The sequence below is a fragment of the Pinus tabuliformis genome, chromosome 4_2, assembly GCF_031772625.1.
Source record: "Pinus tabuliformis cultivar Carrire ecotype Pingquan chromosome 4_2, CPIR1, whole genome shotgun sequence".
In the NCBI taxonomy this organism is placed as follows: Eukaryota; Viridiplantae; Streptophyta; class Pinopsida; order Pinales; family Pinaceae; genus Pinus; species Pinus tabuliformis.
In genome coordinates, this window is record NC_142304.1 from 194,558,312 (window position 1) to 194,573,339 (window position 15,028).

General features: G+C 39.9%; 2 protein-coding genes across 6 annotated transcripts in view; one reads left to right on the forward strand and one right to left on the reverse strand.

Moving 5' to 3' along the window:
* The window catches only part of LOC149168803 (uncharacterized), a 298,803-nt gene that overhangs the window by 163,095 nt on the left and 120,680 nt on the right, over nt 1–15,028 (forward strand). For all 5 annotated transcript variants that reach the window (XM_089428420.1, XM_089428423.1, XM_089428425.1 and 2 more), the window contains 4 exons: nt 6,131–6,263; nt 6,432–6,504; nt 6,625–6,702; nt 7,029–7,162. In XM_089428420.1, the coding sequence (XP_089284546.1) occupies nt 6,131–6,263; nt 6,432–6,504; nt 6,625–6,702; nt 7,029–7,162 (418 nt within the window). The remainder of the gene's footprint in view (nt 1–6,130; nt 6,264–6,431; nt 6,505–6,624; nt 6,703–7,028; nt 7,163–15,028) is intronic.
* LOC149168804 (uncharacterized) overlaps nt 9,062–15,028 on the reverse strand; it is a 126,026-nt gene continuing 120,059 nt past the window's right edge. The window contains exons 2-3 of the mRNA XM_089428426.1: nt 9,708–9,849; nt 9,062–9,598 (exon numbers count right to left, since the gene is read on the reverse strand). Of these exons, the coding sequence (XP_089284552.1) occupies nt 9,373–9,598; nt 9,708–9,835 (354 nt within the window). The 5' untranslated portion in view covers nt 9,836–9,849 and the 3' untranslated portion in view covers nt 9,062–9,372. The remainder of the gene's footprint in view (nt 9,599–9,707; nt 9,850–15,028) is intronic.

The following is a 15,028-nucleotide window of genomic DNA, read 5'->3' on the forward strand; positions in this document are numbered from 1 at the left end:
CTTCTGCATCTGGTATGCCCTTAGCTGATTCTCCAGGAGCATCTTCGTCTGCACAGAAGTATGCTAGTACAATGTCTTTAGGGCATCCCACATCTTTGCCATTTCCTTCTCAACAATATGTGGTACCACATGATCCTTGACACCATCAAGGATGATGCACTTAGTCTTCGCCATTGCTTCCTCGTACCTTTCATTAGCTACTGGATCAACTGGGACCGCTACCACTCTCGTGACGAAGCCCTTGAGGCGATGTCTATCTAGAATGGACAAGATTCTGGCCTTCTAGACCCAAAGTTGGACGCTTCGTCCAGCCTATCCTGATCTCTCAGCCCATTCACGGCCATCTCACTGCTCTTCTTTCGACTCCTTCGAGTCTCTCTGCTTCCCTCCTAGAATTCCTCTATTCAACTCCTGCTGAGTCTCTCAACTTCTCGTCTAGAAGTTCTCGGTTCGACTCCCTCTGAGTCTCAATTTCCCTTCTGGAAATCCCTCTGCCAATGTCAAGTTGCTCCACTCCGATCGTCTGTGCAACTACACCACTGATCTGGATTCTTTGGCTAGAAATTCGCCTCGACAGCAACTCCCTCCACCTTGGTCTTGCCCCATTAGGTATTGTTCTGACCACAGTACCCCACCAGCTTCGGTCCGCAAATTACCCACAACCTCCTATACCCCAACAACTGAAGGATTGAGCCACTTGGCTCTGCGCAATCCCGGCACCGGAAAATCAGCTCCCGACTGCGTCAACCCTCCTGGCCTCTGCGTGAGCTTGATAGGTTGATTCTGCCTCTCTTAGCCTCTGCGCTGCCTTTTTATGGCCCAGAATGATGACGCAGTCCCTCTGCGTCACTCCTTCCTCTGTCGCCTTCTGTAAGGATTAGCTCTGTCACTCGGGATAGCTGAATCTGCTGCAAATGCTCTGCTCGGCTGATGCCTTCAATTTTCCAGTGATTTGTAACCACGCTCTGATACCATGTTGGAATTTTCTAAGTCTAATCAGTTAGAAATTATTCCTGTACTATCTGGTTTATTTCTCCTACTTGTTTAATTACTTAATAAGTTATTTACCATGTAAATACTGAAAATAAACACAAGTACAATATCTATAGATCATCAACTGAAAGAAAACAAATACACAAGTGACACCGTTATTTTTGGACCAATGTCCTCGGAAAAACCCAATGTGGGAAAACCGATGTAGCTATTTTGAGGGTTATATTATTAAGCAGTCTTCTGAGTACAATAGGGTGCCTAACCGGCTCACTCGACAGAGAAATAATACACGGCAACAATACTTCTATATTCGGAAATGAGTATTTAGAAAACCTGTCCCACGAAACCCTCTCCAGCACAACTGAAGCTCAGCGTTGGCCCTTTTGGCCACTGCGTCAGCCTCCTATTGACCTGCGTCAGCCCCGAGATCCTTTGCGTTAGCCTTCTGAGGCATTGTGCAACCTTTGGAAGCCTCTGCGTCACTCCCTCTGCCCTCTCCGTGGATGATGCAGTCTCTCTGGGCTCTGCGCTACCTTTGCTGGGCTCTGCATAGCCTGGACTGACTGCTGCTCTTGCTCTCTCTGCTTCTGTGCTGGTCTCCTAGTATTGTCCCTGCCTCTCTGCCTCGTACTCACTGCCCCTTGCTGCTGGTCACTGATTCAACTTTGCCTAGCAACCCTGCTCTAGAAAAATGAATGACTAATCACTCTGGTGTGTTCTCCAACTAACCCTCAAACCTCCTGTTATACTTTTCTTTGTCCATCAACAGCCGAGATTAAATCTCTAATCAACGGTTAAGATTAAAGTCGGCTTGATCCATGACTTTTGGAACCTTTTAACCCAGTTTTATATTAATACCCATTAATATTTTATTTTTCCTAAGTTTAGACTTAGGAACTCCATTAAAAATATTAATTATTTTAATATCTCCCAAACCGGTTAGAATCTGCTCAAACCATTTCTGGGTCTTGGAGATCTCATGCGTTTTAGCCTCTCCACCAATTTTCATGACTAGAGCACATTCGATGCTACCTCAAATGAACACCTGGTATATCATAAAAGCATCACATATGTAGCATGGCTCTTCTAAAAAATGGGTGTTGCATTGTCTTGAGGGTTCAGCACCTTTGCAGGTTTTGTTTTGGCATTGGTTGAGAATTGCATAGGATATAGGTCAAGTTCTTGTTAGTGTTTGTAGCTCAGATAGGTATTTCGACGAGGGTGTCTACTTATGGAAATCATCATTAAAAGTATCCTATGTTTTTTTTCAGAAGTTCACTTCATTAATTAATTAACTAACTAAATGAACATTTTTTTATTGAAGTGATTTTTGTTGAATGGTGTTGTGATTGATGTCAATGTTGATCCTTGAATGCTCTTAATATTCGTCTAGTTTGCAATTTTTGTTTTGGCATTGGTTAAGAATTGCATAGGATATAGGTCAAGTTCTTGTTAGTGTTTGTAGCTCAAATAGGTATTTCGACGAGGGTGTCTACTTATGGAAATCATCATTGAAAGCATCCTATGTTTTTTCAGAAGTTCACTTTATTAATTAATTAATTAAGTGAACATTCTTTTATTAAAGTGATTTTTTGTCATGTCCCTTCCTAAATTAATTTGGAACAAGATTGATTATTGCATTTTGGGGTCAATTTTGGAGATAGTGGGGCCCATTCGATTTTTATTAGGAGAAGATATAATAGGGAAATACGCACTCCCTAGTTCGGTTTGCATGGAGGTGGTTAAGTGAGGGCCCACGATGGAGGTAAAATTGGAGGGAAAAGTGCTCCACAAAATCTATATAAGGAAGGTAGCTCTCCTCATTTCATTCATCTTTGGCATATCGAATTTCTCTTTGGTTGCTCAAGCTACTTAGCCGAGTCACTTACTGTTTAACAAGAGTTCTTCAAGCGAAGAGCTCACCCTTTCTTCGAGGGACTTCGAGTGCCACCCTAGAGAGGTTTATCTTCATTCTTCCGGAGGAGGATTTCATTGTGGTTTCCAGCAGTTGCATCCATCTCCAGGTGGTGCGTATTTCTGGAGGATGCAGTGAAGGGAGGTCGAGTTTGTTTGTGGCATCTTGTGGAGGAGTTTTGGTCAGGAGAATTTCCGGAGAGGAGGCATAGGAGTTTTGCTACCATTTTGGAGAGTTTTGGAGTTGGAGGAGAGTGCTCTCATTCAATGTGACTTTCGCACTTCCTGGGCCAACGCAGAGGCAACATTTTGTGCACACTTGGGAGGTGGAGACTCAGCCATTGAGGTTGATCCTTGTAATGACCGTACTAAGTTAAAGAGTCATTACTGAACTGTAAAGATTACTGAAACTGTGAAACTGTAAAGATTACTGAAAGAGTTTGAAATTATATTAATTGATTTGATGAAGTACTTACCTGGTCTGCTACAGATGTTGCGATGAGGATGCTGCAGAACTTCTCCAGCGCTCTCGTTACCGAATGACCAAAAACCACCCAGCCAAACCGAGTATACCTAGATACTCAATCCAGTATGCTTCTCAACCGATGCATACCGTTCCCCTGTGCCCAGAAACTTCAAAACAAGCAAGGCTCAATAGTTCCGGATTATAAGCAGTATGTATAAATTTCCTTTCCTTCCTCCTGCAACAGCACCTGGATCAGTTTTTCCACTTACAGCAAATACAATCTCCCCCATCAAAAGGCAAAGAACACAGGGCCCCCTAAACTCCTCCTCGCCATCTCCTTATGTATTGTTCATTAGCGGTGGTTGCTCTCTCTCCACCTACGAGCCCACCGCTTCCTTTCTCAGCGACACCTCCTCAACATGCTGAGTCGTATCTTTCTTTTAAGGATATTTTGACATGTGTGATTTTACTTTGATTAAAATTTTATTTATTTAATTAAAATGTCCTAAGTTCATACATAGGAACTTTACTTTGATTTAATTTATCCCTTTAATAATTTATTGACATACTTTATTAAAATTCTGAGATAGATAATTATATAACCTGATTTTTAAGAATTTACATAATTCTTTACATTTATTTTCTTTATAACCCTTTTACTTTATACTTTTAAACTTAATATCATTGGTAATCGCTCATTAATCATGAGGCATTAAGTAATATGTGCTGATGGGTGAATGCGACTTTTCTATTTGAGGGAGTGTCAGGATATTTAATATTTTAGGTAATTTAGAATATAGTTACTAGTGCAGTGCATGCGATACATGCATATGTAGCTATCATATGCATGCATCGTAGGCATGCTAATATTCTCGTGCTCTCTATATTAATGATGGGTCACTACAATCCTTGTTGGGAGAGATAAGCAAAGCATTAGTGGAGGTGATTGCTATTTTTCCAGAGTGTTTGAGGAGGATTTTGCTGGTGTATTGGCAAACAGTGCGCTTTAGTAGTTTTGGAGGGTGTAGGGCCTTTTTCAGTCGATTTTGGAAGGACAAAATTTGGCCAAACCATTTTTGGGTTTTGTGAGAGGCGTTTGTGGTTAAAATTTTAGAATTTTCTGGGTGATATTCAGGTATGAAATCCTCATTCTTATAACAGGGTGAATTGCCAGTAGCTGGGGAATTTTCATCAATTTATGGGTTCGACTTTGGCTTGGATATCAGCCAAACCCTTTCTGGGTTTTTCTGGGTTTGTAACAAGGATCCCAGATATGAAGTTTCAACATTTTCTGAGCACCAGAGTTAGGGTTTCTTGCAGTTCCTTTCCAGCCAGTAGTGTAGTTTCTGGGGACAACGCAGAGCATTAAAGGAGAAATCACTTCCGACTTTGAGATTATTGTTTTATCACTTGGGTCCTGTCAAGCTTGCCCTTGAGGCAAGCGTAGGTGCATTTCTCCATATTATTGTACTTCCTCCATTTCATTAATAAAATGACTCAGTTGGTTCTCACTTCTAGAGTTTTTATGAGTATTTGTCGAATGTTTAAGATTTTTGGTGTTGTATTTGTTTTTGCTTTACATATCATTGTTTATCCAAGTTTGGAACATTACATTTTGTTTAATGGTGTTGTCATTGATGCCAACATTGATCCTTGAACGCTCTTAATATTCGTCTAGTTTGCATTGATTAGAAGCTCCAAATGACAAGAAGTTCTAGATGCCCCACTTGTTGAGGAAAATGGATCTAAAGGAATGAGGGTGCCCCCCTTGGTGATGTGAAGTACCGGAGCCCTCACCAATTTGGAATTCCTCTTCAATCCCTTTGCCCCTGTTGTTACTGCAATTTTGTTGCCTCAGCTCCTCAATACCTTTAGACAAATCTTGTACGGCCTTGAGAAGATGTTGGGCAAACTCCTCCTCTTTACCCCTTCAGTCTCCCTCGTTATTCCCCATGTTTGGCCTTTCGACCTCTGGTTCAACAATCATTGGATCTGGGGTAATTTGTAGCTACCTCTCACACATTTGCTTAATGGCAGAGTCATCAAACGAGGCCATGCTAAACTATTTAGGTATCTTATAGGATTTATTATGTCAAATACACTAATTTGTGTCCTCGCTAGAGCCTATTGATTAGCTCAAATATTGAAATCATTGCTGATGAATTGGATGCCTTAACCTTTTGAATATACTGATTTCATATTAGGTTTAGAGCGCATGTATGTACAAGTGAAACATAGTGGAGAGATTATGAAACATTATATTTTATTAATGATGCTATAACAATATTACAATTATCTCGGTGACGAAATAGGAAAATTGGAAAAGTTGCCTAGATAGCAATCTGATTCTATTAGGCCAAGTTCTGCCTTTTGCAAAAGTTTAAAACCTGATTATAAATGGGAAAATGGATTTTTTTGGTAACATATTGTCAGATATACCCTTAGCCTCACTAGGAATTTTATTTGAGCAATTTGTGATATATGGTACATGCCAGAACATAGAAGGATGAGGAGGAAAGAAATTGAGGTGTCCAAAAGATTCAAACTGCTATTCTTTTTTCTTGAAGCCTTGCCAGATTGCGCAGTTCTCTAAGGATTCTAGGTAGGCATGGTAGCTTCACAAGGGCTTTCATAAATATGTAGGAAAATATGCAGGTTCTAGAAATAACAGCTAACTGAAGTCATATTTGGATTACTTTTCTTTTTCTATTTCTGGATGTTAACCTGAAATTGAATGAGACATTCCCATGTGTGCAGAAATAGTAGGAGAGTTGCGAGTCGGATCACAAAACATGGACCTTTTGAATCAGTTCAATCATGTATTTTGGATGGGAGATCTAAATTATAGACTTGACTTTACTGGAACAGAAGAAAGACCCATGACACCGCAGTATGTAATCCAATACCTTAGATTTTGTGTAAGAGGGCCATACTAATATTGTAAACTATCTTCTTTCCTAGTTTATGAGAAGATGGAATTGATGTAATAGATTGGATCACAGTGGATGTTACAGATTGAATCACAGTGCTAAGATTTTAGTCCCAAATATGATCACAGGAGGAGATTCTGGCATAAAAAGGTGAAACAGATCATGACTGGAGAATATAAGGATCTGCTGCAGTATGACGAGGTGCTAGATCTATAAGATACGTTATGGTTATGATATTTTTTTCCTATTCTTGTGTGAGGTTTTTCTCAATCAATGTGTCTATGACTAACTGTGAATACTATCATTTTTCCAAGTATTCAGCTATCAAGAGAGAAATCTGCATCAAGAGTGCTTCATGGCTTCAATGAAGGGGATATCAATTTTCCCCCAACATTTAAGGTATGTCCATATGATTATTATATGTTGTAGCGGCTTCATTATAGCTTTAACCAAAGAGATCCAACTTTGTCCATGTCTTTTTCACTCTTTACCTTCTCAAAACTTTTGCGATTGAATATTATATTTATTAAGAAAATACGAGTTTTATTTCTTTGTTGTGTAGAAATGAAAAGGCCTTTTCTAGGATTAGTTTAATCTGTCTTAGAATTTAAACATCTTTGGAACATGGATATGTCTGTCTTTGCGGTGTCTTTTAAAATGGTCTTATGATGGATTTTCAATTGTGAATATTTCATCCAACACTAAATGTAATTTCGTTTTTAAAGATGCAAAAGGATTCGACAAATACATACAGCCAAAAGCGAATGCCTGCATGGTGTGATCGTGTACTTTGGCGGTCTCTTCGAGGATCTGAGGCAAAACTTTTGTCATATACTCATTGTCCAACAATATCAACAAGGTAGCATCTAAAGTTAACACTAAAGAAATTCATTTCATTTGACCACTTAAATCAGAATCTTAATAAACATATTTGTCATTTTCAACTACAGAATTTGACAGATTGGCGACTATATGATTGTCTTTTATACTACATCTTACCCATAGTATGGGCTCTTTTACTATGTCATTGTCTTGTTCTAAATGTAAAATTTTCTTCTTATGATTCTTTCCGATCTTATGTGTTTTACATCACCTCCATTTATGTTCTCCACATTGTTGAATTGTTGTAAGTGACTCTGTTTCTTTTCCCAACGTAATGGGATTTGTATGATCCTTTTTTAAATGGCATTGCTCATTTGCTTTCCCTATTATTGGTGCACCCTTCTATTATTTTCATTGGAATGTTCAGATTGAAATTCAACTTTCTTCTGCTGGTCTCAAGAAATCTTCTTTTTACATGTTGCATATATTGTTTTACATAGACCAATTATGTCATGGAATAAAAGATTACATTATCCAAACAATAAGATAACCTGGAAATTTGTAACCTAAAAATGCCAAGAAGGAAAGCATATGAACCCATGCAACAAGAGAAAGGGCCTCAGTGTCACAACGAAAACATTGAGTTGACTCACACATGTAGGGCCAACTGCTACTTAAAACTCCTCAAATACCCCTAAAAGAACAGGGGTTCTCTTAATAAGTAACTTTACAGCAATGTTTCCAGATAAAGCCAATAGCAGTCAACCATATAGAATGCTATAGGGATTTGTAGTTGTCTTCAACCATCCAATTGCTCAGTGGGAAGAGGGCCTTTCCATGGAAGTAGGGCTTTAAATAAGTGAGATTCAGCTTGAAACCATGTCCAAAAAGCTTTGTAGCCCAACATATCATAAAATCATGTACAATCTTTCCATCCTTGGGCCTTTCCATGGAAGTAGGGCTTTAAATAAGTGAGATTCAGCTTGAAACCATGTCCAAAAAGCTTTGTAGCCCAACATATCATAAAATCATGTACAATCTTTCCATCCTTGCCACACAAAACACAAGTAGTATTTTCCCTATCTACTTGATGAAGCATACTCATGATAACCTTTGTTTTAGCAAAAATCCACCCCCAAACGTTGTCCTTAGAAGAAGCATGTGATTTCCAAAGACACTTACGCCTCCTCATCCAATTAGCCATGTTACTATCTAAATTGAATCCAAGTGGAAAATCCCAATCCACAAATTTCAACTTGAGGTTATGGATGGAAATTATTATCACTGTGTAATATTCCTAATGGAAATTTACAATGGTAAACAAAGAAAGCATAACAAAAACAAATAAAATTTTACAGCACATTAAACAACCGGAAATCTCCATAAACTGCACTGAGCTGAGTCATTTTATTGATGTAATTGCTGGGTACAAAAGTAAAATCAGAAAACATGCACCTGGGCTTGCCTAATGCAAGCTAACAATATCCAAGTGATGAAATCAGCTGCTCTAACATGCAATGTGGCTGTCCCCCACAATCTCCACGTTGTTCCAGTGAAAACTGCATTGTTGGCTGCACATAATAGCTGCTAGGGCCTCCTCCAATGCTCAGAAAATTCCGAGAAGTTAACCCCGGGCTCTCCACCAAATACCCATAATCAATGTTGCATTAATCGTTATCCGGATAATATCGGCGCGAGGAAAAAATCGTAATTATCGGGAAATAATTGGAAATAATCAGGAAAAAATCGTTTGGTACAAAAATATTCATTTTTTTCAATTTTTTTAATATCTAAACCATCTACAACATAAAATAAATACATTGACACATAAATATGATAAAAGAACTAATATATAAGATGTTTAATATCATTTCTAGTGCTAAAATCACACATAACATTGAATCATGTCTTGAATAGTAAGTCCTGATTCCTGAGTCCCAACTCAGCCTCAAAATATCAACAAAAAATATAATAATGTATCTCATCATGTCATAATGTCATATACAATAAAATGAAGAAAATAACTAAAGTCTAACCCTATTGATTTCCTCTGCCCCTCTTGCAAGAAAATGCCACAACTTTCCCTTTCCCTCTAGATGTAGATGCTGGTGCTCGTGCTGGTGGAGATGGCAGTGGAGTCTAAAATGCTCTAGAAGCTGAAGAACTAGAAGTAGGAGCTATAGGAGGTAGACCACGTCCTCTACTGGTGGCAATGGTAACCCGGGTAGGTGGTGTCACCTCCTCTTCCTATTCCTGCTCCTGCTCCTGCTCCTCCCCCTCCACTACATCCTGCACTAACCAATCATCAGCAGACTCCATGAGAGGCCTCTCAGCCCCAACCCTCCATGCAGCAGTGGTGTCAATCCCATCCAATGAGATGGCCTCCACATCAGGTGTCCTCTCAAGTTGCCTCACCCACAATCGAACATTGTAGTAGACGTAGACCATGTCATTAAGTCGCTGGGACTCCAACCTGTACAAAGATCATGAAATAATAATTAATAATTATAAAAAAAATATCGTTTAATGAATTCAAAAATTTATTTGGAAATTTGCAACATTTTAAATGTTTAAGTGTTAACCTGTCACGCTTCTTGTTGTGTATTGTTTCAAATACACTCCAGTTGTGCTCACATCCTGAGGAGTTACATGTTTGGCTGAGGATGCGAATGGCAAGCTTTTGCAGAAGGGGTACCCTGTCACCATACATTTTCCACCATGCATCTACAACAAAATTACAAATAAATTTTAAAGAAACATAAGAAAAAAATGGAATTTGAAGAGACAATGAAATTTGAAACAAAGTTACAAATTAAAAAATACCTAGCATTTTAATCGTCCTATCAGTGATAACCATCTCAAAGCCAAATGTGCCACCTGCCATCCGATATGTCTCAATTTGTTTAGAGATCTCTATACGTTGTTCTGGATATCGCACCATCTTCTGGACACAGGATAAGAATCCATCCACGATCTCAGCATCAAAATCAAACCCACATGCGTAAGAAAATGCAGGGTGTAGGAAAAGCCCAGCAGCATGAATGGGATGATGGAGTGTGTTGTTCCATCGCTCATCAATCACTCCCCATACGAGGAGTTGTCTCTGAAACCCATCATCTCCCTTACCATCATAGTAGGCCCGAATGGCTTCGTTGGCCCTGTCCATCGCCTCATACAAATAGCCCATTGCGAGCTTCTCACCATCAACCAACCGAAGAACCTTTACCAAAGGTTCAGTAACGGCGCACACCTCCTGCACTCCTGCCCAGAAGTCTTCCTGGTATGAAACTAGTCTGTATACGGCCTCTCCCTCTGGTTTGCGGCTCATTGGCAAAGCATGCCACTCCTCTGAAAGAAACATTCTTTTCACATCCCACATAGAATTCAAGAGGGATTGAAGAGATATGAAAATGGTGGCAAACAATGTAATGGCAGGGCGCACCAACTCTTTGTTGTTGGTGAATCTTCTCATCAAGCTAAGCACAAATGTATGGTTATATATAAATTTTGTAATGCTTTTGCATGAATCAACAATATCTTTGACAAAGGGAATTTTCCCTATGTCCTCCAACATCAAATCAATACAGTGTGCAGCACAAGGTGTCCAAAATAAAGTAGAATGCCTGTCCATAAGCATCCTACCAGCAGCAACATAATTTGCAGCATTTTCCGTTATGACTTGGACAACATTTTCTGCACCCACCTCCAAAATAAACACATCTAGCAAATCACATAAAGTTCTTGCATCTTTGATTTGTGCAGATGCATCAACAGATTTGATAAACATAGTGCCCTTGGGACAACTAACCAAGAAGTTTATAAGGGTTCTTCCCTTTTGGTCAGTCCAACCATCTGACATAACAGTGCATCCTGTTTGTGCCCATGATGCCCTAAAATCCTCCAATCTTTGGGTGCAATCATGCTTTTCATTTTGAAGAATCCGGCTTCTGAAATCATGATAATAAGGGATTTTGTACCCTGGGCCAACACTTGCAATATCATCAACAGTAGGTTGGAAAAATGGATTATTCCCTACAATGCTGAAAGGAATATCACTCCAGAGGAGAAATTTGCCAGCAACTTGTCCGCTTGTTCTTTCTCAGTTCTTTTTAGCATTGAACTGATAGATGGTTGTGAACCAGTGTGGTTTGAGGAACAAAAAATGATGTGGCAGCTACCGGATTGGTTGATGCTGCAGTAGAACCAGTGCCACTTGCTTCAGTTGACCTTTTTAGTTGCCTTTTGATTTCTTCTTTGGCCTCTCTACTCTGGTCTAAAGTTTCCAACGCTTTCATGGCTCTTTGGATGAGTTCAGGATTTGTATTTGAACAAGGCCCCACATCTTTTCCAGCGATTTGTGCAAGGTGATACTTCAACCTGTACGCCCCCCCGAACATAGGGTGGCCACACAACTTGCAAGTCAAGTTTAGTCTATCATTTGGAGCATTAGGTTCACCATATTTCCAGAAAGGATCCAATTTCCTTGGCATGTTTGTTTTTGAACTTTGAAGTTGCAAACTTGAATGGTGTTTCGGTGAAGTTGTGAACCTATGGGAAAATAAGGATTACAATTTAGTATTTACAAAATTACAAGTTACAAATTTAAAATTTAGTATTTTAATTTTTAATTTTTACATTGTACAATGAAAACCCAAGTTACCCAACCAAAAACAACCATTCCAAAGTTCAAACCCAAGTTACCCAACCATACCAAACCCAAGTTACCCAACCAAATGGCAAAAACAATGAAAAAAACATAAACAATGTTTAAAAACAATGAAAACAAAAAAAAAATTGGTTCCCATACCAAATTACGCAATCAAAAACAGTGAAAAAATACAAAACCAATGTTTTTAAACAATGAAAACAAAAAAAAATTGATCCCCATACCGTTCCTATGGAGAAAACAGTCTCCTCCTCTTGATTTTCTCCTCTAAGCACTTGAATCAGCGTCAAACCCTCTCCAGCAACGTCTCCTAGCTCTCCTCTGCCCTTCGCGCGCGACCGTGCAAATGATTTCATAAAAAAACGAAAAAAATCTTTATAAAACCTTGCTGCCGCGAAGCCCCACGATAAATTCAATTTTTATCGCGATTATTTGTAATTTATCGCGATAATTTCATAAAAATCGCGCAAAAAAAATTACCCACGATAAATTCGAATAAAAATTGCAATATTTTCGTTTTAATGAAAAAATCGCGATTTTCACAACACTGCCCAGAATAACCCATGAAGGAATTTGCCGATTGTTGAGTTTGCAATTTCGGCCTTGTTACCCACCACTTCATGGGTGATATCCCCAGGAGAAATTTTTCTCCATGATTAGCCTTAGCCGACAGCGCCTTGCAGCGTCCTACTAGTTCGTTGTGCCATTTCTCTGCCACCTGGGCTAGCCATGTGGTCCCTCATCCACCTGTATTGATCGTATGTTTGAAGGTGAGCCTCCCAAATCTAAAGGTATGTCTTGTCATTTGGTAATTGAGTATTGGGTTTACTTATCATGGATACTTCTTAGTATGGATTGATGGGGGGATTTGGCGAAAGGGTGGGCTTACTTTGTGCTCTTGTCTCCTTGATCTCTTTTGCTTTTTACCCTTGGATCCTAGCCCCGTGGGATCTCCTTTATTGACCATTTGGTTCTAGGGTTGTACTACTTGGGAAACCCTAACTTTGAGTGTGTGATCTTGCTCGTTTATCCGCATATATTACTCCCTTTCCACTCACTATACCCCATTCATCATTTCTCCCACCTGGGTCCACATTTCCACTCCGAGTACACATAGGGTCAGCGTCCCTATCCCCTTGCCCCCACCTTGGGTCAGGCCTAGAATGATGCCCCGAAGGTTGAAGCAGTTAAAAGAAAAGAAAAAGGCATAATTGGCCACATTTAACAGGAAATTGTATCATAATGCAAAAGATGGCCAAGACAAAAATAATTAGCACGTGGGCAAAAGCCATTACATGAGATCTACCCCGATCCATGGCCATCACCCTGGTTTCATAGGCGCTAGATGAGTCTCCTCTATCATTCAAGAAGCCATGATTGTCCCAACCCCTTAGAGGCAATGAACCTCCCCACCTAAAACGGGGTAATCACTGCTATATCTTACACATCATGCTCTTGTCCTTTGAGCCCCGAGCACTTAATTAAAGAAAATTCATAAAAGGCAAAAGGTATATGAAGAAGGGTGGAAAAATCAAGGCCAACACATCATGTACCATGATCGCTCCCTGATCCATAATTGAAAAAGGTATTATAGACTTTACGTGAACTTTGCTTATGTTACTTAGTGCAATAGATCGAAAATATTGCAAATAACATAAACACATAAGCAAATTGAAACATAAAGATACGCATCAACACAACGACAATGTGATGACGAAATTCACCAGACTTCCTGGCTACCTCTTTGGGTCCTTAGCTTCCAGTGTGATCGCTTTATTAGTCTTCAAAATGCTTTTATAGACATGAGCACAAAAATAGAGACTCAAATGAGAAAAAGGATCTCACCATTGCGTTCAGCTTGAAATTTCGAATCAAACGAGTATAAACTTGCCCATATTTGGCCTCTGTGACATCTAAACCCCTTGGAGAAATCCAAAACCACCTCTACTCCTGTGAAAACCACTTTCTGCTGACAAAAACCGCCTCTGTGGAGGAAAAACCACCTCAGAAATCGTGCACGCTCTGGGCGGATTGTACCTGCAACAGAACTTAAAAGGTGTTTGTGACGGCTTGTTAGCAAGTCCGTTTGGCTTGGCGCATTTGCAAGAGGCTTTGTGTGAAGGCGTTTATATGGAGGATGGAGGTCGGCAGGTCGAAACCCCCGCCCGACCTCTTGGCATTATACATGGAACGGTTATTGCATTTATCGTGGCATTGGATATAGTTGATATATCGTAATATATATTACGATATTATATATTGTATGTGACATTCATATGTTAACACGTTGATATGGTTTGACCCTTAATATGGTTGCATATATATAAATAGCTCACAATCCGGTAAGCTGACTAGCAGTCGTAGGGTTGACCCCGACCGTCCAGCCCTTTTCTGGTGGCCATATTCCGCAAACAATAAATGTAACGTTATCCTCATCCATAACAAATCATTTCGTAGCTCGTCCGGTGAGAGGATTTCGTCCAAAACATTGCCGGTCCGAGAGGTCAGGGGTTCGATCCCTCTTGACCCCAAATTTTTTGGGATTCAAGCCAACATTGGGCAAATCCGGGGCTGACACGTGTCAGCCTCGGATTGGCCCATTCTGTCCAATCACATGCCTCCACGTCACTGCACCTGTTGACGTCATCTTGGACGAGTGGCGTGATCCCAGGATGCCACATGTCCTGCTAATGTCACCCTGCGTTGACCATTGACTTTGACCTATTGACTTTTGACTTTTTTACCATTTGCCCTAACTTTTCCCAAAAAACTTTGGTTGGCCATAACTTCTTCATCCGAACTCGGATTTTCACGTCATTCGCACCGTTGGAATCGTATCGACAAGCACTTCGACTTGATTCTACTTTCAACTGCATTTGAAGACTTTGATCTGGAGGCAAAATTGAGTCCATTTTGGATCATTCCTCCCCACTGGAAGCTTTTGGACCACCAAAAGTTGGTGTTGAGTAAGTGAGGATAAAGTTCCTTCACTTTTCCAATCTTGATCCATCGTGCTTTACTTGGATTTGTACCTTTGAGTCCAACTCGAAGATACTCAACATTTCCTCATCGCGAAGTCCTTATCCTCCTATCAAGAACTGTGTCCTCCTGTAGCTCATTGAGATACTCGGGTGAAAAATCTTCAATGGAAGGTAACTGACCTTGCTCTTCGGGATCTTCAATCAATGAAGGCTCATACAATCGCAAGTTTTCAACATTTACTACAGAATAGATCTA